The 24,426-nt window shown below is 47.1% G+C and overlaps 1 protein-coding gene across 4 annotated transcripts in view; it reads left to right on the top strand.

Moving 5' to 3' along the window:
• Positions 1 to 24,426, top strand: part of TMEM266 (transmembrane protein 266) — a 165,795-nt gene that overhangs the window by 84,225 nt on the left and 57,144 nt on the right. For all 4 annotated transcript variants that reach the window (XM_063926590.1, XM_063926592.1, XM_063926591.1 and 1 more), the window contains 2 exons: positions 13,457 to 13,530; positions 22,825 to 22,881. In XM_063926590.1, the coding sequence (XP_063782660.1) occupies positions 13,457 to 13,530; positions 22,825 to 22,881 (131 nt within the window). The remainder of the gene's footprint in view (positions 1 to 13,456; positions 13,531 to 22,824; positions 22,882 to 24,426) is intronic.

The raw sequence follows: 24,426 nt of genomic DNA, 5'->3' as shown, positions 1-24,426 counted from the left end.
TGCACATGCTTATATACAGGCTGGTCTTCCAGCTCCTGCTACCATCAAGGCCCATTCTACTCTGTCGGTTGGACCTTCTTGGGCGGCCCGCCGTGGTGCGACCCTTGAACAATTCTGCAAGGCGGCTACGTGGTCCTTGGTGAACACGTTCATAAGGTTCTATTCCTTTGATACTTCCGCCTCCCAGGATGCTTCCTTTGGACGCCGGGTTCTTGTGCCCGGTACAGTGTGTCCCTTCCCATAAGGAACTGCTTTTGGACATCCCCAATGTCATTCCCTGTGGAGCCCAGTGTACCCCGCAGCAGAAAACAAGATTTATGGAAAGAACTTACCGTTGTTAAATCTTTCTGCGAAGTACACTGGGCTCCACAGGGCGCCCACCCTGACGCACTTAGCTTCTTTGGGTTGGTATGGCATTAGTCGCTGACACTTTCTCCTGTCGTGAGAGTGTGGTTTATGTGGCTACTAACAATTGTCCCTTTTGCCTGCTACTGCATTGTACTGGTTAACAAAAACTGAGCTCCTGTGCACGGAGGCGGGGTTATAGGCTTTCTGGGAACAGTCAAAGCTTTGGGCCTGTTGGTGCCTCGGATCAAGATCCTACTCTACACCCCAATGTCATTCCCTGTGGAGCCCAGTGTACCGCTCAGAAAGAGCATGAACAACGGTAAGTTCTTACCATAAATCTCGGATTTTTTCCCCTCAAAATTCTATACACCATACCCCATAATGACAGCGTGAAAAGTGTGTTTTTTTTTTTTTTTTCGTTCTTTGTAAATTTATTCAAAATAAAAAAACAAAGAAATCGCAGGTACATAAATACATACAGCCTTTGACATGAAGCTCAAAATTGAGCTCGGGTGCAACCTGTTTTCACTGATCATCCTTGAGATGTTCTTACACCTTAATTCAAGTCCACCTGTGGTAAATTCAGTTGATTGGACATGATTTGGATAGGCACACACCTGTCTATATAAGGTCCCACACTTGACAGAGGACATACTAAGCATGAAGTCAAAGAAATTGTCTGTAGACCTCCGAGACAGGATTGTCTCGAGCCACAAATCTGGGGAAGGGTACAGAAAAATATCTGCTGATTTGAAGGTCCCAATGAGCACAGTGGCCTCCATCTGTAAATGGAAGAAGTTCAGAACCACCAGGACTCTTCCTAGAGCTGGCCGGTCATCTAATCTGAGCGATCGAGGGAGAAAGGCCCTAGTCAGGGAGGTGACCAAGAACCCGATGGTCACTCTGTCAGAGCTATAGCATTCCTCTGTGGCGAGAGGAGAACCTTCCAGAAGGACAACCATCTCTGCAGCAATCCACCAATCAGGCCTCTAAGGTAGAGTGGCCAGACTGAGGCCATTCCTTAGTAAAATGCACAAGACATCCTACCTGGAGTTTGCCAATATGCAACTGAAGGACTCTCCGATCATGATAAACAAAATTCTCTGGTCTTGAACTCTTTTTGGTGTGAATTCCAGGCGCCATATTTGGAGTAAACCAGGCACCACTCATCACCAGGACAATACCATCCTTATAGTGAAGCATGGTAGTGGCAGCATTATGCTGTGGGGATGTTTTTCAGCAGCAGGAACTGAGAGACTAGTGAGGATAAAGGGAAAGATGAATGCAGCAATGTACAGAGACATCCTGGATGAAAACCTGCTCCAGACCGCTCTTGACATCAGACTGGGGCGACAGTTCATCTTTCAGCAGGACAAAGACCCTAAGCACACAGCCAAGATATCAAAGGAGTCACTTCAGGACAACTCTGTGAATGTCCTTGAGTGGCCCAGCCAGAGCCCAGACTTGAATCCGATTGAACAGCTCTGGAGAGATGTGAAAATGGCTGTGTACCGACACTTTCCATCCAACCTGATGGAGTTTGTGAGGTGCTGCAAAGAGGAATGGGTGAAACTGCCTGATAATAGGTGTGCCAAGCTTGTGGCATCATATTCAAAAAGACTTGAGGCTGTAATTGCTGCCTAAGGTGCATCAACAAAGTATTGAGCAAAGGCTGTGAATACTTATGTAAAGTGATTTTTATTTTGTATTTTTAATAAATTAGCAAAAATCTCAAATACTTTTTTTCACGTTGTCATTATGGGGTATTGTGTGTAGAATTTTGAGGGAAAATGAATTTATTTCCGTTTGGAGTAACGCTGTAACATAACAAAGTGTGGAAAAGGTGAAGCGCTGTCAATACTTTCTGGATGCACTGTAGTTGTGCAGGTTACAAGAGGAACAGGCATAAGGTGCCAAAAAACACTAAAAGTGCATTCTACAAGAGCGGTGAATGTGAAATCCTGTGTGAGATTGCACATTCATTAATCAATAAAGATGAAATAAAAAACATTTGCACTTATACTGTTGATTAGAAGGCGCCCTCCTGGTTTCATGTTCAGTACATCCCATTTCTCTATGGCAGCCATGAAGTTTGAAAAGGAAATAGTAAATGTATTACTCTTATTTACCTTGAAATGCTTCATGAAAGCCATTTATTTCCCATCTGTGTTGTCTATGTTTTGTAAGACCACTTTGGGAGGTTTCTGAAGGAAACCACAGATAACATAGTCTCACTATACACTTTCTGGGCTGTTAGTTGCCTGCTTCTACTAATTAGTGGATGGCCGCCATGGAGTATTTCAAGAAAAATAGTTGATATTAGTTTGACTGTTTTTATTGCAGAATGGCTTTGTGTAGGCGATTACCAAGTTAGTGCATATACACACTGCTGTAGAGCAGATGGTTCTATTGCAGATCATATGCTCTACAGCAGGGTAGCTGGAGGTATGTGTAAGGGGTTCTTTTCTGTGAATGGCCTCCTGAGTTCCCCTGTGTACACATTCTGAAATAACGTTTACTTTTACAACCAAATAGTTTATCTTAAATGGTGTATATTATATGTATAAACTATGTCCCTATTATTTACAGTCCGTAACCCACCAAATATAGGGTGTCATGAACTTTAGGTTTTTCAACACTTGTGCCATTAGTTGATTTCATTTACAGTTTCTATGTAAAGGCCATCTTATTGACTGACATTTACTTCACACTTTTTACAATAAAGCACTGTGACTAGTTTTGGTAATAGCTGAATAATAGCTACTGATTCAGTAAAATAGCTAACAGGAGTTTACTGGACCTTCATTTTGTAAAGAGCATCTTACCTCTAGTTTCCATTCTCTGTGGATACCCAGTTGTAATGGTAGGGACAGGAGCCTGATGCCGAGTCTAACATTCACCTACTATATTTGCAGAGCTTATAATTGCACTGCACGCCCTCCATTACTGTGTGCTTGAAAATAGGATTTGTGTATTCACCGGTAAATCCTTTTCTCCAACGTCCTAGAGGATGCTGGGGACTCCGTAAGGACCATGGGGATAGACTGGCTCCGCAGGAGACATGGGCACTTTAAGAAAGTCTTTAGAACTGGGTGTGCACTGGCTCCTCCCTCTATGCCCCTCCTCCAGACTTCCGTTTAATACTGTGCCCAGAGGAGATGGGTGCACTACAGGGAGCTCTCCTGAGCTTCCTGTCAAAGTATATTTGTTAGGTTTTTTATTTTCAGGGAGCCTGCTGGCAACAGACTCCCTGCATCGAGGGACTGAGGAGAGAAAAGCAGACCTACTTCTTCTTCTGTGAGTTTCAAGGCTCTGTTTCTTAGGCTACTGGACACCATTAGCTCCAGAGGGAGTCAGAACACCGGTCTCACCCTGGAGTTCGTCCCGGAGCCGCGCCGCCGTCCTCCTCGCAGAGCCGGAAGATAGAAGCCGGGTGAGTATAAGAAGAAAAGAAGACTTCAAAGGCGGCAGAAGACTTCATGATCTTCACTGAGGTAACGCACAGCAGTAAAGCTGTGCGCCATTGCTCCCGTTCACCTCACATACTACAGTCACTGTAAGGGTGCAGGGCGCAGGGGGGGCACCCTGGGCAGCAATAGGACCTCATTTGGCAAAAATAAGTATATACATGTACAGGTGGGCACTGTACATGTATATAACAGAGCCCCCGCCAGTTTTCAGTAATTTTGAGTGGGACAGAAGCCCGCCGCCGAGGGAGCGGGGCTTCTCCCTCAGCACTCACCAGCGCCATTTTTCTCCACACTCTCCCCTGCTTACACATGGTGATAGAGGGGTTTTAAGAGGGGGGGGGGGCACACATTGGCATATATATATATATATATAACAGCGCTACTGGATAAACATTTATTGTTTTTTCCAGGGTCAAATAGCGCTGGGGTGTGTGCTGGCAAACTCTCTCTCTCTGTCTATCCAAAGGGCCTGGTGGGGACACTATCTTCAGATAAGAGGTTCCCTGTGTGTGTGGTGTGTCTGTACGCGTGTGTTGACATGTCTGAGGTAGAAGGCTCACCTAGGGAGGAGGGGGAGCGTATGAATGTGAGGTCTTCGTCGGCAGTGCCGACACCTGACTGGATGGATATGTGGAATGTTTTAAGTGCTAGTGTAAACTTATTGCACAAATGGTTAGACAAAGCTGAAGCTAAGGGTCAGCCAGGGAGTCAACCCATGTCTGTCCCTATGTCGCCGGGACCTTCAGGGTCTCAGAAGCACTCACTATCCCAATTAGGAGACACAGATACCGACACGGATTCTGACTCCAGTGTCGACTACGATGATGCAAAGTTACAGCCAAAAGTGGCTAAATGTATTCGATATATGATTATTGCAATAAAAGATGTTTTGCATATCACAGAGGAACCCCCTGTCCCTGACACGAGGGTACACATAAATAAGGGAAAGAAACCTGAGGTAACATTTCCCCCCTCACATGAGTTGAACGAATTATGTGAAAGAGCGTGGGAATCTCCAGACAAAAAACTGCAGATTCCCAAAAGGATTCTTATGGCGTATCCTTTCCCGCCAACGGATAGGATACGGTGGGAATCCTCCCCTAGGGTGGACAAAGCATTGACACGCCTATCCAAGAAGGTAGCGCTGCCATCCCAGGATACGGCTACCCTCAAGGATCCTGCTGACCGCTAGCAGGAGATTACCCTGAAGTCCATTTACACACATTCTGGTACATTACTCAGACCGGCAATTGCGTCGGCCTGGGTTTGTAGCGCTGTAGCAGCATGGACAGATTCCTTATCAGCGGAAATTGAGACCCTAGATAAGGATTCCATTTTATTGACCCTAGGGCATATAAAAGATGCTGTCTTATATAGGAGGGATGCTCAAAGAGAAAGTCTACTGGGTTCCAGAATAAACGCTATGTCAATTTGTGCTAGACGAGTCCTATGGACCAAGTAGTGGACAGGTGATGCCGACTCAGAGGCATATGGAGGGGTTACCTTACAAAGGTGAGGAATTGTTTGGGGAAGGTCTCTCGGTCCTGGTCTCCACGGCCACGGCAGGTAAATCGAATTTTTTGTCTTATGTTCCCTCTCAGCCTAAGAAAGCGCCACATTATCAAATGCAGTCCTTTCGTTCCAATAAAAGCAAAAGAGTATGAGGATCGTCCTTTCTTGCCAGAGGTAAGGGCAGAGGAAAAAAGCTGCACACCACAGCTAGTTCCCAGGAACAGAAGTCCTCCCCGGCCTCTACAAAATCCACTGCATGACGCTGGGGCTCCCCTGAGGGTGTCCGCCCCAGTGGGGGCACGTCTTCGAGTTTTCAGCCACATCTGAGTTCACTCACAGGTGGATCCCTGGGCAGTGGAAGTTGTTGCTCAGGGATACAAGCTGGAATTCGAAGAGATGCCTCCTCGCCGGTTTTTCAAATCGGCTCTACCAACTTCTCCCCCAGAAAGGGAGATAGTCTTAAATGCAATTCACAAGTTGTGCCTTCAACAGGTGGTGTTCAAGGTTCCCCTACTCCGAGGGAAAGGATATTACTCAGCCCTGTTTGTGGTCCCGAAACCGGACGGTTCGGTCAGACCCATTTTAAATCTAAAATCCCTGAACCAATACTTAAAACGGTTCAAATTCAAGATGGAGTTGCTCAGAGCGGTCATCGTCAGCCTGGAAGGGGGGGATTTTATGGTATCTTTGGACATAAAGGATGCATACCTTCATGTTCCCATCTGTCCACCTCACCAGGCGTACCTGAGACCTGAGATTTGCGGTACAGGATTCTCATTACCAATTTCAGACGTTGCCGTTTGGGCTTTCCACGGCCCCGAGGATTTTCACCAAGGTAATGGCGGAGATGATGGTACTCCTGCGAAAGCAGGGGGTCACAATTATCCCGTACTTGGACGATCTCCTCATAAAAGCGAGATCGAGGGAGCAGTTGCTGAACAGCGTGTCACTCTCACTAAAGGTGTTAAGGCAACACGGCTGGATTCTCATTATTCCAAAGTCACAGTTGACTCCTACGACTCGTCTGCCCTTCTTGGGCATGATTCTGGATACAGACCAGAAAAGGGTTTTTCTTCCAATAGAAAAAGCTCAGGAACTCATGACTCTCGTCAAGAACCTATTAAAGCCAAAACAAGTATCAGTGCATCACTGCACTCGAGTCCTGGGAAAGATGGTGGCATCATACGAAGCCATTCCCTTCGGCAGGTTCCATGCGAGAATTTTCCAATGGGACCTACTGGACAAGTGGTCCGGGTCACATCTACAAATCCATCGGTTAATCACCCTGTCTCCCAGAGCCCGGGTGTCGATCCTATGGTGGCTACAGAGTGCTCACCTTCTAGAGGGTCGCAGGTTCGGCATTCAGGACTGGATCCTGGTGACCACGGACGCAAGCCTCCTGAGGGTGGGGAGCAGTCACGCAGGGAAGAAATTTTCAAGGTCTGTGGTCAAGTCAGGAAACTTGTCTTCACATCAACATCCTGGAACTAAGGGCCATATACAACGACCTGCGTCAAGCGGAGACCTTACTGCACAACCAACCGGTGCTGATCCAGTCGGACAACATCAACGCAGTGGCTCATATAAACCGCCAAGGAGGCACCAGGAGCAGAGGGGCGATGGCGGAAGACACCAGGATTCTTCGGTGGGCAGAAAATCATGTAAGCGCACTGTCAGCAGTGTTCATTCCGGGAGTAGACAACTGGGAAGCAGACTTCCTCAGCAGACACGACCTACATCCGGGAGAGTGGGGACTTCATCAGGAAGTCTTCGCACAAATTGCAACTCGGTGGGGACTGCCCCAGATAGACATGATGGCGTCCCGCCTCAACAAAAAGCTACAAAGGTATTGCGTCAGGTCAAAAGACCCTCGGGCGGTGGCTGTGGATGCCATAATATCACCGTGGGTGTTCCAGTCGGTCTGTGTTTCCTCCTCTTCCTCTCCTACCCAAGGTGTTGAGAATAATAAGAAAAAGAGGAGTAAGAACAATTCTCATTGCTCTGGATTGGCCACTAAGGACCTGGTATCCGGATCTACTGGAATTGCTCACGGAAGATCCGTGGCCTCTTCCTCTCAGGGAGGACCTGTTGCTACAGGGGCCCTGTCTGTTCCAAGACTTACCGCGGCTGCGTTTGACGGCATGGCGGTTGAACGCAGGATCCTAGCGGAAAAGGGCATTCCAGAAGAGGTCATTCCTACGCTGATAAAGGCCAGGAAGGACGTGACCGCTAAATATTATCACCGGATATGGCGAAAATATGTTTCTTGGTGTGAGAACAGGAATGCTGCTATGGAGGAATTTCATCTGGGCCGTCTCCTTCACTTCCTACAGACTGGGGTGAATTTGGGCCTAAAATTAGGCTCCATTAAGGTTCAGATTTCGGCCTTATCTATTTTCTTCCAAAAAGAACTGGCTTCTCTACCAGAAGTGCAGACGTTTGTGAAGGGAGTCCTACATATTCAGCCTCCCTTTATACCTCCGGTGGCGCCTTCGGACCTTAACGTGGTGTTGAGTTTCCTTAAGTCGCACTGGTTTGAACCGCTTCAAACGGTGGAATTAAAATATCTCACTTGGAAAGTGGTCATGTTATTGGCCTTGGCTTCGGCTAGGCGAGTGTCTGAATTAGCGGCTTTGTCTCATAAAAGCCCCTATCTGGTGTTTCATATGGATAGAGCAGAATTGCGGACCCGTTCTCAGTTCTTGCCTAAGGTGGTATCATCTTTTCATATGAACCAACCCATTGTGGTACCTGTGGCTACACGAGACTTGGAGGATTCCGAGTCACTGGATGTAGTCAGGGCTTTGAAGATTTACGTGGCCAGAACGACTTAAGTTAGCAAAACAGAGGCTCTGTTTATCCTTTATGCTGCCAACAAGCTTGGTGCTTCTGCGTCTAAGCAGACTATTGCTCGCTGGATCTGTAACACGATTCAGCAGGCTCGGTCTACGGCTGGATTGCCGTTGCCTAAATCGGTTAGTGCCCATTCCACCAGGAAGGTGGGCTCATCTTGGGCTGCTGCCCGAGGGGTCTCGGCACTACAACTATGCCGAGCTGCTACTTGGGCGGGTTCAAACACCTTTGTAAAGTTCTATAAGTTTGATACCCTGGCTGAGGAGGACCTGATGTTTGCTCATTCGGTGCTGCAGAGTCATCCGCACTCTCCCGCCCGTTTGGGAGCTTTGGTATAATCCCCATGGTCCTTATGGAGTCCCCAGCATCCTTTAGGACGTCAGAGAAAATAAGATTTTAAACCTACCGCTAAATCTTTTTCTCGTAGTCCGTAGAGGATGTTGGGCGCCCGTCCCAAGTGCGGACAACATTCTGCAAGACTTGTATATAGTTTTGCTTTCATAAGGGTTATGTTAGAGTTTCATCAGTTTTGGACTGATGCTTTGTTGTTTTTTCATACTGTTAATGGTTTATTAGATAAGCAAGTTTATATGGTGTGATTGGTGTGGCTGGTATGAATCTTGCCCTTGGATTAACAAAAATCCTTTCCTCGTACTTTCCATATCCTCTGGGCACAGTTTCTGTAACTGAGGTCTGGAGGAGGGGCATAGTGGGAGGAGCCAGTGCACACCCAGTTCTAAAGCCTTTCTTAAAGTGCCCATGTCTCCTGCGGAGCCCGTCTATCCCCATGGTCCTTACGGAGTCCCCAGCATCCTCTACGGACTACGAGAAAAAGATTTACCGGTAGGTTTAAAATCTTATTTTCTCGAAGTCCATAGAGGATAATAGGAAGACTGTTACAGTGGGTTATAGATGGGGCCTGGAGCCGGTGCACTTTAAATCTTTTGTGTGTGTGTGCTGGCTCCTCCTCTTTATGCCCCTCCCATCAGATTCAGTCTAGAAAACTGTGCCCGAAGAGAGACGGAACATAACTTGAGAGGAGTAGAACAGAGAAAGCAATACAACTGAATAGAAAGAAAAGGACAACAGTCAAGCAAAACACAAACACAACTTACAGCAGTAGTTGCTACTGACACAACAAACCACACCTAACAGGAACAGTCTTGCAGACAGAAAAGGGACACAGGGCGGGCGCACAGTATCCCCTATGGACTTCGAGAGAAGGATTTACCGGTGAGTACCAAAATCCTATTTTCTCTTCCATCCATAGGGGATACTGGGATGACTGTTACAGTGGGGACGTCCCAAAGCTCCCATCACGGGCAGGAGTATGCTGTGAGCTCTGCAAGATGGAACGTCCAAACTGAGTGTCGGACACTGTCAAGGTGTCAAACCTATAAAACTTAACAAAGATGTTTGTACCTGACCAAGTGGCAGCGAGACACAATTGTAAGGCGGAAACCGCTCGGCTGCCGCCCAGGAAGAACCTACCGAACGGGTACAGTGAGCCGTACCGGAATCCGGCAGAGGCCTGGCTGAAGAATGGCTGTTGAATGGTGAACTTGATCCAGCGGGCAATAGTCTGCTTGGAAGCAGGCCAGCCAATTTTGTTATCATACAACACAAAGAAGGAGTCTGACTTTCTGGCTCCAGCCGTCGTCTTTATATAGATGGGAAGGGCCTGCACCACATCTTAGGTCTGGGCAGTGGAAGAGTTATCCGAAAGAACAGGTACCACAATGGGCTGGTTAATATGACACGCTGAGACAACTTTTGGTAAAAATGCCTGGCGAGTTCAATTCTCAGCCCTGTCAGCATGGAAGATAAGAAAGGGAGGTTTGTACGACAAAGCCCCCAACTCGGAAACTCTCCTAGCAGATGCCAAGGCTAGGAGAGTAACTGTTTTCCAGGTGAGATATTTGAAATCCGTAGTCTCTAACGGTTCAAATGTCAAGGACTGGAGAAAGTCCAACACCAAATTCAGATTCTAAGGTGCGGTTGGTGGAACAAATGGAGGCTGGAGACAGAGAACGCCCTTCAGGAACGTCTGTACATCCGGGAGCAGTGCCAAATGTTGCTGGGAAAACAGACAGGGCCGAAACCTGCTCCTTCATTGAACCCAGTCGCAGTCCAGCATCCAATCCTGTATGCAGGAAGTGTAAATGACGGGCCAATCTGAAAACAGTTGATGGATACTGTCTAAGTTCACACCAGATAACATGCATCTTCCAAATTCTGTGATGGTGTTTTTGAAGTGACCTCCTTTCTGGCCTGGAGCATAGTGGGAATAACTGCAGTAGGGTTACCCTTTTGTGCTAGTATCGCCGTAAAACGTAGCCGCTGTAAGTCCGGATAAACAAAGTCCATGCTGAAGCAGATCCTCTTGAGGTGACGGGGGCCATGGATCCTTCGACTAGGAGGAGGTCTGCATACCATGCCCTGCGAGGACAATCCGGAGCGATGAGGATTGCCAGAACCTCCTCCCTCTTTATTTGCTCTAGAATTCAAGGAAGTAGCGGAAACGGAGGAAATAGGTAAACTTTTGGAAAGATCCAGGGAGTCCTTGTTGCGTCTACTGCTATCGCCTCCAGATCTCTTGTTCTAGACCAATATCGTCGGAGCTTTTTGTTTTGGTGCCTTTTATGAGTAAGTCGTCCAGGTAAGGGACAATGTTCACACCTTGTATTCTGAGTTGCACCATCATCTCTACTAAGACCTTCGTGAAAACCCTCGGTGCTGAAGAGAGACCAAAAGGAAGTGCCTGGAATTGATATTGAGACTCCCTCAGTGCAAACCATAGGAATGCCTGATGTGGAGGACAGATTGGAAATATGCATCCTTGATATCCAAGGATACCAATAACTCGCGTTTTTCCAGATCCGCAATCACTGCCCTCAGTGATTCCATCTTGAATCGGAAAACCCGTAGATATGGATTTAGGGATTTCAGATTCAGGATGGGTCTGACCGAGCCATCTGGCTTGGAAACCACAAATTAAATTTGAGTAGAACCCTTTTTTCCTGTGATATCGTGGAACTGGAACAATCACTTGTTTTTCTAGAGAAACTGGCACGTTTGGGGGAGGAGTTTCGAATTCGATCTTGTAGCCGTGAGATCAAATCCCTTACCCAGGTGTCTTGGCAGGTGCTTTCCCATATGTTACTGAAGTTCCTGAGTCGTGCTTCCACCCTGGGGTCCCCCAAGTGAGAAGGAAGAGCAGGTTCTGTTCCTGTTGAGTAGTAATGGTGGCCTGACGTCTGCGGCCTCTGTTACCTCCGGTGGTGTTTGAGGCTCATCTGGCTCTGCCTCTAAACCTTGTGGGCCGAAAGGAGTGAAAGGAAGGGCCAGTATAGGGACGCTTAGGAGGCGGAGCAGCAGAAGGGAGATAAGTGGACTTACCTGCTGTAGCCTTTGATATCCACTTATCCAATTCCATTCCAAACATGGCATCATCCGTGTATGGAAGTCCCTCTACACCTGTCTTTGTCTCTGCATCCGCTGTCGAAGCCTCAAAGCCCTACGGGCCGAAACCACCATTGCTGAGATCCTGGAGTTAAGCGATACTACTTCTCTGGAAGCCGAGCAGAGATATACCGCTGATTCCAGTATGTGCTGGGCTAGTGTGACATGCTCCTCCTGGGGCATGTCTTCCTGAATTCCTGAAGCAAGCTTCTGTGCCTAAGCTTCTATCGCTCTGTTAAACAAGCATCCAACAATCGCTGGACGAAGAGCAACCCCTGCTGCTGTACAAATGGATTTTAGGGTGGGCTCTGGACCCCATCTATACCCCACTGTAACCGTCATCCCAGTATCCACTATGGATGGAAGAGAAAGCAAGGGCAATGAGGAATTGTATGCATTTAATTTGCATCTCCGCTTACAAGAGAAAAGGAATAATTGTGCTGTAACAGTACTTTCTCATACAGGCAGAAGAAGAGGGCTGTGCAGTGCTGGACGTCTGCATCAATACGCAAGTTTTCAGACGTATGTTTTGCACCTGATAAAGGGCTGGTGCCAGTAGCAGATTTACTGTTATGCAACAAAGGCATCCACCTAGGGCAAAGGGGGCCTGTAGACAGGGTGGAAATGAGGGCATTTCTGGGCTCCAGGAACAAGGGGGAAAGTGGTGGGTGCTGGGGTTAGGCGACCGTTTCCATTCGGCTTTGGCACTGGAGGGAGCTATTTTTTTTTTTATTTTTTTTTTGAGGGTGGACACATTATTTTTTCTATTTATTTTTCTTTCAAAACATGGGAATGCCATGAAGGGGATGCTAGAGACAAAGCTGTGCTGAAGACAAGCCACGGCCGAAATGGGGTGGCGGTCCCCATCCTCAGTAGTGATGTCTATACAGTAGCAATGCATTTGCATAACTGGCACATAGCAGGCATTGCAGAGTTGCCCGCAGAGGGTCTGTCATCGTGAGATGACCACCATCCGTTCTTGTCTTCTGCACAAAGGAGTTTCAAGCAGGTGCTGAATGTTATTTCCATCCTGGAGCTGCTCTTCTCCTCCTCCGCCTCCTGGCCAGTGGGCGCTGATTACTGCAGACAGTTACTGTGGATTGGGAGAGCGGAGAGGGGTACATAGCGGAAAGGGAAGTGGACACCTAAAGCACCTGGGAGATGAGATTGGGGTGGGAGGCATGCATAGTGGCAGTGTAGTACTCTGATTCCTGGATCAAGGGAAGGGTAAAAGGTACTTGCTGCACTGATTTTTTTTTTTGTATGGGGGTACTTACTGCACTGATTTATGTACAGGGGGGTACTTGCAGCACTGATTTATGTATGGGGGAGAGGTACTTGCTATACGGATTTATGTGTGGGGGAGAACTTGCTAAACTGTTATGTATAGGAGAGGGGAGTACTCTGTGTACTGATCTATGTATGGGGGGGGGGGGGGTACTTGCTGTACTGATTTGTGTGTGTGGCTATGAGATCAGTGTGTGAAATTATATGCAGTTGAGGGAGGATGCTCCAAACTGATATCTTGCTTTGGGCCCCATGAGCTATAAATTTGGCTCTGGCTGGTGGGAGTGCGCAGTAATAATGACCAGTATCAAATCAAGCATATGGATATGGGGTGGGTGCACTGCTGGATGTATGCAACTCTGCATACCAGTAGATATACATATGGTTTCCTATGCATGCAATGTGGGAGTAACAGTACGCTTTCCATACCACTCTGCATCAAGCCCTAAGGCAGAAACAGTTATTAAATATGTACAGAATACTTTATAGATTGCATTTGATGTATTTTGCTTCTGTTCTTTTAGTCTCAAATGCATCACAATGTTCAGGGATCATCCACTGGATCAGCATTTCCATTCTGTCCATGTTCTTTGTGGAGGTAAGACACTTTCTACTTAAAAAAAAAAAAAAAATGCTTGTAAGGTGGTTGTTTTTTTTTTTTTTTGGGTGTTTTTTTTCTTCTTCTTTGCTATATTTAAGTAAACTGGTTTGTTACTCAAGAATGTGTATTTCTATGTGAAACAGTGATTAATATCCTGCAAGCTGTTCTCTAAATCATTGTCCTATAGCAAACTTGCAGCATAGTCTTCCTAATCATATGTTTCTCCAGTATACGGTATTTGGAAGTCCCTATTGTGTTTCTTTATTGCCCTCAGACACTTCATCCTTTCAGTGAAGTTGTCAGATGGAATCTCTACACGACTACTTATTGTTTCAGAATACAAGTTGAGTCTTCCACAGTGCCGTAACTAGGCATTTTGGCACTGTGTGCAAGAAACAGCATTGGCACCCCCCCCCCTTCCATGCAAGATAGGGGCAGTGCGCACGAAAAATGGGGTGTGGCTTCATGGGGAGGGGGCGTGGCCACAAAATAATTTCCACAACTACAGCGGGTAAGTCTCCTTCCCTCAGCTGCACCTGCCTCTAAGAAACCCTTTTCTTTCAGCTGCATCACAGTTCTTTCGGACTGCCAAACCGGCCAACACCTTCTTTAGGGGAGGTCGGCCACCAAGATCCAGAAAACTGCTGCTGCAGGTTCCCAGGAACAGTAGCCGTTTCAGGTGCGCCAAAGTCCTCCGCATGACGGTGGACAGTGCAGCCCGGTGGGGGCGAGACTCAGACATTTCAGTCATGTCTGGGTGTCGTCCGGCCTGGATCCCAGATATTGTGTCCAAGGGGTACCGGCTGGAATTTCAAGATGTCCCTCCTCATCGGTTCTTCAAATCTGGCTTGCCAGCTTTGCCGGCAGACAGGGCTACCCTACTGGGAGCCATCCAGAAGTTGGTGGAGGCACAGGTCATTGTACCAGTCCCTCCTCAAATGCAAAACACGGTTTACTATTCGATCCTTTTCGTGGTACCGAAACCAGATGGTTCAGTCAGGCCCATTCTGAACTTAAAATCACTAAACCCCTTTCTGAGGGAGTTCAAGTTCAAAATGGAGTCTCTAAGGGCGGTGATGTCAGGTCTGTAAGTGGGGGAATTCCTGGTATCCGTGGATATCAAGGATTCATACCTCCACATTCCGATTTGGCCGCCGCATCAAGCTTATCTCCGATTCGCTCTGTTGGACTGTCATTTTCAGTTCCAGGTCCTGCCATTCGTCCTTTCTATAGCACCAAGGGTATTCACCAAGGTGATGGCGGAAATGATGGTTCTCCTTCGCAGACAGGTGGGTGAACATATTTTCATATCTGGATGATCTGCTGATACAGGCATCGTCCAAGGAGAAGCTGTTACGGTCAATAGCTCTCAGGACCAAGCTTCTCAGGGAACATGGTTGGATCCTGAATATCCCAAAATCACATTTGGAACCAACCAGGAAGTTGTCCTTTCTGGGAATGATCCTCGACACGGAAGTGCAGAGGGTGTTTCTTCCGGAGAAAAACGTGTTGGTGATACAGACAATGGTCCGGGATGTCCTGAATCCAGCTCGGGTGTCTGTTCATCAGTGCATTCGTCTTCTGGGAAAGATGATGGCCTCTTACGAGGCTCTGCAGTATGGGAGGTTTCATGCTCTGCTTTTCCATCTGGATCTCCTGGACAAGTGCACCAGAGAATACGTCTGTCGCCAAAGGCCAGGATTTCACTCCTCTGGTGGCTGCAATTACCTTACCTTCTGGAGGGCCACGGGTTCGGGATTCAGGACTGGATCCTTCTAACCACAGTTGCAAATCTCCAAAGCTGGGCGCAGTCACTCAAGGGGAAACATTCCAAGGAAGGTGGTCGAGTCTGGAAGCCGGCCTGCCAATAAACATTCTGGAACTAAGAGCCATCTACAACGGTCTTCTCCAAGCGGCCCCTCTTCCGGAATGAAGATTTCTCAGAAGTAGACAACTGGGAAGCGGACTTCCTCAGCAGACACTATCTCCATCCTGGTGAGTGGGGTCTCCATCTGGAGGTGTTCAAGGAGGTAACCAATTTTGGGGCGTACCCCAGATCGACATGATGGCCTCTCGTCTCAACAAGAAGCTTCGGCGGTATTGTTCCAGGTTGAGGGACCCGCAAGCAGTTGCGGTGGATGCCCTAGTGACTCCATGGGTGTTCCAGTCGGTCAACATGTTTCATCCACTTCCACTCATCCCAAGTGTTCTCATACTCCTAAGGAGAGCAAGAATTCAGGCAATCCTCATTGCTCCGGACTGGCCAAGAAGGGCTTGGTATGCGGATCTTCCGGATCTACTGCTAGAAGAGCAGAGGCCTCTTCCTTTCGGGAGGACCTGCTGCAGCAAAGGCCGTTCGCCTATCAAGACTTACCACGGCTACGTTTGACGGCATGGAGGTTGAACGCCAGATACTAGCTCAGAAGGGCATTCTGAACAAGGTTATTCTTACCCTGATACAGTCTAGGAAAGGAGTAACGTCAAAACATTATCATCGTATTTGAAAAAAATATGTATCTTGATGCGAGTCCAAGAAGTTTCCTATGGTGATGTTTCAACTGGGATGTTTTCTCCTCTTCCTGCAAGCAGGTGTGGATATGGGCCTGAAGCTAGGATCCATAAAGGTCCAAATTTTCGGCCCTTCCATTTTCTTCCAGAGACAGTTGGCTGCCCTCCTTGAGGTTCAGACTTTTTTTTTTTTTGAAGGGAGTTCTGCACATCCAACTTCCCCTTTGTACCACCTACGGCGCCCTGGGATCTTAACGTGGTGTTGCAGTTCCTCCAGTCGGACTGGTTTGAACCTCTACAGGAGGTTGAGGTCAAGTTTCTCACGTGGAAGGCTGTCACTTTGTTGGCCTTAGCTTCTGCTAGACATGTGGCGGAATTGGGGGCTTTGTCATGTAAAAGCCCATACTTGATCTTCCACGAAGATAGAGCGGAGTTTCGTACACGTCGGCAGTTTCTTCCGAAGGTTGTGTCGGCATTTCATTTCAACCAACCTATTGTGGTGCCAGTTGCGACTGACTCCTCAGTTTCATCAGAGTACTTAGATGTTGTAAGGGCTCTAAAGATCTATGTGAGGACAGCTAGTCACAGAAAATCGGACTCTGTTTGTCCTGTATGATCCCAAGAAAATTGGGTGTCCTGCTTCTAAGCAGACGATCTCTTGTTGGATCAGGTTCACTATCCAGCATGCGTATTCTAAGGCAGGCTTGCCGTGTCCTACGTCTGAAAAAAGGTAACCAAAATCCTATTTTTCAAGTCGGACTTACCAGCTTTACCTGCAGCAAAAGTTACCTTGCAAGAGGCTACTCAAAAACTCTTGCAGACAGGGGTGGTAGTTCCTGTACCTCCTCTGTTAAGCAACAGTGGTTTTTATTCCAGACTTTGTCGTTCCCAAACCAGATGGTTCGATGCTACCCATCTTGAATCTGAAGTCTCTCAAACCGTATCTGCAGGTGTTCAAATTCAAGATGGAGTCCCTGAGGGCGGTGGTGTCTGCTCTGGAGGAGGGGGAGTTCCTGGTGTCTCTGGATGTCAAGGATGCTTACCGTCGCATTCCGGTGTGGCCTCCTCATCAGGCTTACCTCAGGTTCGCCATATTGGATGACCATTTCCAATTTCAGGCCTTACCCTTCAGATTATCCACAGCTCCAAGGGTCTTCACCAAGGTCAGGGTGGAGATGATGCTGCAACTGCGCATGATGGGAGTCAACAAGGTCCCCTACTTGGACGATCTCCTACTAAAAGATGTGTCCAGGGAACGTCTGCTATACAGCATCGATCTGACAACTCTCCTTCTCACGTATCTTGGGTGTATCCTGAATTTCCAGAAATCTCACCTGGAACCGATCCAGCATCTTCAGTTCCTGGGAATGATAATGGACACGGTATCTCAAAATGTGGCTGCTTACGAGGCAATCCAATACGGCAGGTTTCATGCCCGGCCTTTTCAACTGGATCTGCTGGACAAGTGGTTGGGTTCTCAACTGCATATGCATCAGGAATTGACCCTCTCTCTGAAAGCCCATATTTCTTTATTCTGATGGATTCTACTGACAATGGATGCCAGCCTCCGGGGTTGTGGAGCGGTGACCCAAGGGGCCCAGTTTCAAGGGTTGTCGGTTCAGGAATCGACTTTACCGATAAACATCCTGGAACTCAGGGCAGTTTACAATGCTCTTCTACAAGCCTCCCATCTCCTGAAGGGTCAGGCGATCCAGGTTCAATTAGACAATGCAACGACGGTGGCGTACATAATACGACATGGAGGAACAAGAAGCAGTGCTGCGATGCGAAAGGTGTAAAAAATCCACCTCTGGGCGGAGGCCAACGTAAGGGCCGCCTCAGCCATATTCATTCCAGGAGTGGACAACTGGGAAGCTGACCTCCTCAGCAGGCACGACCTCCATCCAGGGGAATATGGCCTAGATCCCCAGGTGTTTCAACAGTTGATCCGCCGGTGGGGCTGTCCGCAGATAGATTTGATGGCTTCTTGTCTCAACAAGAAGCTCTGCCGTTACTGCTCCAGGATGAGGGATCCACAGGCCGTAGCAGTGGATGCGCTGACCACAACGTGGACGTACCGGTTCGTGTACATGTTCCCTCCTCTACCGCTAATCCCGAGGGTGCTAAAAAGGCTAAGAAGGGAAAGTGTTCTGGTAATTCTCAGTGCCCTGGATTGGCCTCGACGGGCGTGGTACTCAGACCTCTGGGCGTTGGCTCTGGACGATCCCTGGCCTCTGCAGCTCCAAGACTATCTTCTTCAGCAAGGTCTGTTCGTCTATCCAGACTTACAGCAGCTATGTTTGACGGCTTGGAAGTTGAGAGGGAGATTCTAGCAAGAAACGTCTTCCCTCCCGGGTTATTTCCACCATGTCCAGGCCAGGAAGAGGATGACGTCTAAACATTATCATTGTATCTGGGAAAAAGTATGTTTCCTGGTGTGAAAGTAGAAAGGTTCCTCCTGTGGAATTTAGCATTGGTTGTTTTCTACTTTTCCTGCAAGCGGGAGTGGATATGGGCCTACCCTTAGGCTCCATCAAAGTCCAGATTTCAGCGCTCTCTATTTTCTTCCAGAAACAGCTTGCTTTGTTGCCTGAAGTACAGACTTTCTTTAAGGGTGTTATTCATATGCATTTTGGAGGTCCCACGGAGCTGGGGGATGTACAATGTGGCTCTGTCCAATCGGATTGGTTTGAACCCTTAGGGGCCCTACTCATTTGACGATGCGCCGCCGAGGTGCCCGACGGCCGAAACGGCCGACGAGCGACGCGGCGGGGGGGGGGGGCAGTGACGGGGGGAGTGAAGTTTCTTCACTCCCCCCGTCACGCGGCTGCATTGAAGTGCAGGCAAATATGGACGAGATCGTCCATATTGGCCTGCATGCACAGCCGACGGGAGACCAGCGATGAACGAGCGCGGGGCCGCGCATCGTTCATCGCTGGAGTCTCCACACTGAAAGATATGAACGAGTTCTCGTTCATTTATGAACGAGATCGTTCATATCTTTCAGAAAATCTGCCAGTGTGTAGGGCCTATAACATAGGGTGGAGTTGAAATTTCTCACCTGGACTGTGATTTTGGTGGCATTGGCGTCAATCAGGCGTGTCTCTGAATTAGGGGCCTTGTCCTGCAAGAGTCCTTATTTGACTTTTCATGAAGACAGGGCGGAACTTGGGACTCGTCCTCCGTTTTTGCCGAAGGTGGTGTCCGCTTTCATGTGAACCAGCCTATTGTGGTTCCAGTGTTGTCTGACGCTTCTGTGGGCTGAGTCCTTGGATGTGGTCAGGGCTCTGAAGATTTGTCAACCAGACGGCACGTCATTGGAAACTGACTGTTTGTCCTTTATGGTGCCTCCAAGATTGGTCAGCCAGCTTCTAAGCAATCTGTTAGCTCAGGTTGACCATTCAACAGGCCTATACTTCGGCGGCTCTGCCCTTGCCGACGTCTATTCAGGCCCACTCAACGAGGTCAGTGGGGTCCTCCTGGGTGTGGCTGCCCGGGGTGTCTCGGCCCTACAATTGTGCCGAGCTGCAACTTGGTCTGGTTCGAACACGTTTGTTAAATTCTGTAAGGATGACCTTCAGTTTGGTCAGGCGGTTTTGCAGGGATCTCGGCACTCTCCCACCTGTTTTGGAGCTTTGGGACTTCCCCATGGTACTAAAGTACAAGAACCCAGTATCCACTAGGACGTAAGAGAAAATAAGAATTTAACCGCCAATTTCTTTTATCCTAGTCTGTAGTGGATACTGGGCGCCTGCCTCAGTGCTTCGTTCATGCTTACCTGTGTAAGTATTGGGTTGGGCTGACGTTGCGGTCCCGTTTTGTTGTTGGGATAGCCGTGCTATCCAGATTTGGATGGAGTTTTAATCCTCTGTTCTGGTTAGCGCTCTCCTTTCATTCATGGTTGTGTGTTGGCTTGTTGCCTCACCGCTGTTGTATTGTTCTTCTCTCATGTTATATCAGTCTCCTCGGGCACAGTTTTCCTAGACTGAGTCTGGTGGGAGGGGCATAGAGGGGAGGAGCCAGCACACACATACACACACTAAAAGTTTTTTAAAGTGCCAGGCTCCAGTGGACCCGATCTATACCCCATGGTACCAATGTAAAAGACCCCAGTATCCACTACGGGCTAGAAGAAGAAAAATTACCAGTAGGTATTACATTTCTATATATATATTTTTTTTTTAAAGAGACAATCAATTACAAGGCATGGTTTTGCCTTGTAAATGACTGCCGCTTTAAAATAAATAAATAAATAACTTCTGAGTTCTACCAGCATCAAGCACCTCCAGCAAATTCGGACGCTATTACATCCCTCCTCTTGTGTGTGTGTGTGTGTGTGTGTGTGTGTGTGTGTGTGTGTGTGTGTGTGTGTCCGGGTGTACCTTCTCCTTCTCCCTCCTGCCTTGGACTTGCTAAGTAAACTAGCCTGGCTGGGTACAGGGAGGGGAGAAGGAGCCTGGGCTGCTGCTGGGATAAGAAAGTTAACTGTTTGCTGATCAGACTCCTACTCAAGCCTATACCCACTGTGAAAGCCTGTGTCCCTATGGAATCCAAGGAAATTAACCAGTTAAGAACATAAATCTCCTTTTGTGCATTAAACAAAGTGTGTGTATGATGAACCATCGGAAAGCAAATATGTCTATATCAGTCACGCTCAAAATTCCGTATTCCTGAGTATTCTGTATTTTGGAAGGAGGGGGCCCGTGTGCACCTCTGGGTGGGCCCCCTCCTCTGTACGGTGCTGTAGACTCTGGCATTGTGCTTGAGTCTACTGCGCAGGTCTCCGGAAACATGGCGTGCGCCATGATCCGAAGACCAATTTGGCTACCGTGTATGCACGGCGGCCTTTTTGGCTGCGATTTCCATTGCGATTGCAGCGTCCAATGCTGGACTCCGGCAAGGTAAGTATTAAAATTAGTGCAATGTGCGCGGTGTGGGCCCCCCTGGACCCAGGGATCCGTGTGCACCGCACACATTGCACCCATTATAGAAACGCCAATGTGGATATGGGAGACTCGACCTGGACCTTTAAAAATACATCTTCATAGTGCCAAATAATAGCCTGCCACCTCGCAATTCCAGACCAATAATTTTTTGTCTTACAGGGCAAATGAGCATATTTATTATTGGGTTTTAGACCTAGATCCGACGGATCCCTCTCCCGGTAAATTGTGCTGAAAGTAGTCATAGGTTCAATGGATTTGCATTCCAGAGCCTGTTAAATCTCACAAATGGCAGTACCAGTAGAAACTATGCAATCTAAATCAGGCGGGGGGGAGGGGAGGGGGAGAGGGCCGGGGCTGGGGAAACAGCAGCAAATATCTCCTATCTACTGCAGTTCCCCCTGACTAAGATGCATCCAGGGTATAATTGAAATTTGCAGTTACTACCCGAAAATGGGGTATTTCAGTGAATTTTTTTTGATAATGATGCCCCACACTGTGTTTCTGAACTGACTGGAATGTCTGACAGCAACTTCTTAAATTGTATACATGCAGTGGATAGAGAAGATGACTTACCCCATTGTGCATAGTCAAAAATTCACGTTGTCATTATGGGGTATTGTGTAGAATTTTGAGGGGAAAAAATGAATTTATTCCATTTTGGAATAAGGTTGTAACATAAAATGTGGAAAAAAATGAAGCACTGTGAGTACTTTCTGGATACACTGTATTAGCAACAAAAGTGGCGGGGGCAATAGATGGGCGGTCAGGAGATGCTGGGCTTCAAAAAAGGGGGAAGCTGCAAATGAAAGCAAGTAGATAATTAATAATTGACAAGTGCTGCCAACAGCGCTCCCTACCGTGCAGCGCTATGTGCAGAGCACACTCCACACACACCTGGTTACGGCCCTGCTCCTGAAGTCCTCTTTTAATGCTCTTCTCTTCTGCTGCCCTGCATTATAAATCAAATGCCCCAATTCTTTGGATTCTTCACTGCAGCCAGGGCTCCACCAAGGAATTTCCAGGCAAGGACAGTGTCTTGCTGCAGATTATAGCATGGCTTCTGTCCAGGCTCATCAGCCTCTGTCGACTTCTAGCAAAAATTGTAGGAACCCTGGCAGTAGCGAATACAGCTTACCTAACCCCTGTGATCTGTGTCTTATCTCATTGTCTGCTGCTGCTAGTGTATGTGAGCTGTGGAATGTATTACTAGTAATCTTTAGTTCAACACACAAAAAGTAAAACACAAGTTTTAAAATTTTGTTTTTTTACCAGGTCAAATTGCATTTGGAATTTATTGCTAATGCATCCTATTTATCTTGTATTTTGTGCTGAGTGAGAAGAAAAGAAATATCACAGCGAATAAGAAATCCAGTATTGCATGCAGCGATGTTAGTACCAATTTCAAAATTTCCCAAAATATATTGCTACTCATGTTATATAGAAATATATAGCAACAAGCATTTAAGCTTAGACACGCCCATATGTGGTGCTAGACATACCCTTTGGGTGGAGCATGACATACCCCCTCAATGGCACGTCACAATTTGCGCGCTGCATTCTACTTCAGACTATAATGGTTTTGAAACTAGTTTTCAAAAGTAGGAAAGTGCAGTATGCTCTGCTAGGCTGAACAAAAGAAAATCTATATGCCAGGAAATAATATCCCAGATGTTGGTGCTTACAAGAAAATGCCAGGAGCTATGCTCAAATTCTGTTTTTACAAAAAGCACACCTTTTTGAATTAACATTCACCTGTACATTGAAGACTAGATGTCACATAAATACGGCTGTGTTTTAGAACACTAGAGTGAAAATGCCTTTATTTCTCCTTATTTAGACCGTGTTGAGGATCGTTATTCTTGGCATTTGGAATTATATTGAAAACAAAGTTGAGGTAACTATTTCTTCTTTAACTTTTTGTATTCTTTTTTTTTTTTTTTTTTTTTTTGCATGTAAACCTTCAACAGACTTCAACAGTTTATAGTACTTTTTAAAAGAACTAGAAAATTACCATTATGAAAAGAGCAATATGGCACATGCTATTACGCAGTCATATGTGATGCCATTAGGCCCCACCCCCAAGTCAGGGAAATGCGCTCGATTTGCTTTTGTGTTCCGCCCCCTTCACACTGCTGCAGAGATTGTAGTGATTCTTATCCCCATCCTGCCGCTTCACTGGGATGTGGGAGAGTCCTCTACCCTCCATGGTTGTGGGGGACTACCCAGAAAACGGAGTCTCCCACAGCTTCCAGGAGGCTAGGCAAGTATGATGTGCAATGCAGTATAAGTATAAATGCAGCTTTGTGACAACAAGCCGCTATTCTTCTGCAAGTGCACACATTTTTATGGGGAAGAGCAAGAAGATGAGGTCCTAGATGGTGACATCATGGGGTTGATTCTGAGGGAAAGAGCTGGCTAAGCACGCGAATGTGTCTACTTATACACTTCCTTGCAAAAATTAAATCGTGTTTTGTGAAGCACAAATTTAAATGAGGTAAAATAATGGAGGAGAGTACACAGTATTTCTTGAAGGTGGCTTAGATCAAGCCTTGTCTTTTACTTTGCACCTTCCACTTTGTATTGCTACATGCATAATTTCAGGTGCACTTTAACCAATGCAATAAAGACATACAGTGGTACCATAGTGACATGTAATAAAGTCCTGATGTCCACTAACTATAGTCTAATTTAAGACATAATGTGCACAAAGTTTGTTTCATCAACAAAGCTATATCATAATTATCACAGCTGCATTTCTCTGGATCACCTGTTTAGGGAACCCCTCTCAATTTGCCATCATCTTCTGCACCCACTTTATAATGCCCCCCTATCATCAAGCTCTCTTGTTTCCGAGGTCTCACTTTGGCTTATGCATCACACCCTCACCCTCCTTATTTTATCTCTCTGCTTTATTAGTTATATTAATTCTTAAATCGCATGCTCCTGGACCATCCCCATGTCATGTATTTGCTTCTGCAAGTTTCATTCCCATGTACTTTCTCTGGGCCTAATTCAAGGTTGATTGCAAAATAAAATTTCTTTTTCATCCACTAGGGGTCACTGGAGTACTCTTGGGATATGGACGGTTCCACTGGAACTAGGCACTGAACAGTTAAACTTTGACTATATCTCCCCTCCATATCCCAGAGTACCTCAGTGTTTTTTCGGTGCTCACAGAGCAACTAGGCTTGTGGAAGTGGATCCACAATTATTGATTTTTTTCTTTGATTATTTTTTGAAAACATCCCTTTCCCCCTTCCAAGAAGGCGAGGGTTTGGGATAGTGAAAGCTGCTGTTGCAGCTGTGGGTGTCGGACCTCTCTAAAAAGAGCTCCCTCACTTCCACGTGCAGGACACCTGCAGTAAAAGGCTGACAGTGCTTACAGAGAAGCCCCGTCATTGCCCTCACCACAGGGTCCAGGTATGTTGTTTGGGGGGGT

This window comes from Pseudophryne corroboree, chromosome 6, assembly GCF_028390025.1.
Source record: "Pseudophryne corroboree isolate aPseCor3 chromosome 6, aPseCor3.hap2, whole genome shotgun sequence".
NCBI classification, from domain to species: domain Eukaryota; kingdom Metazoa; phylum Chordata; class Amphibia; order Anura; family Myobatrachidae; genus Pseudophryne; species Pseudophryne corroboree.
This window is presented reverse-complemented; position numbering and strand designations above follow the sequence as displayed.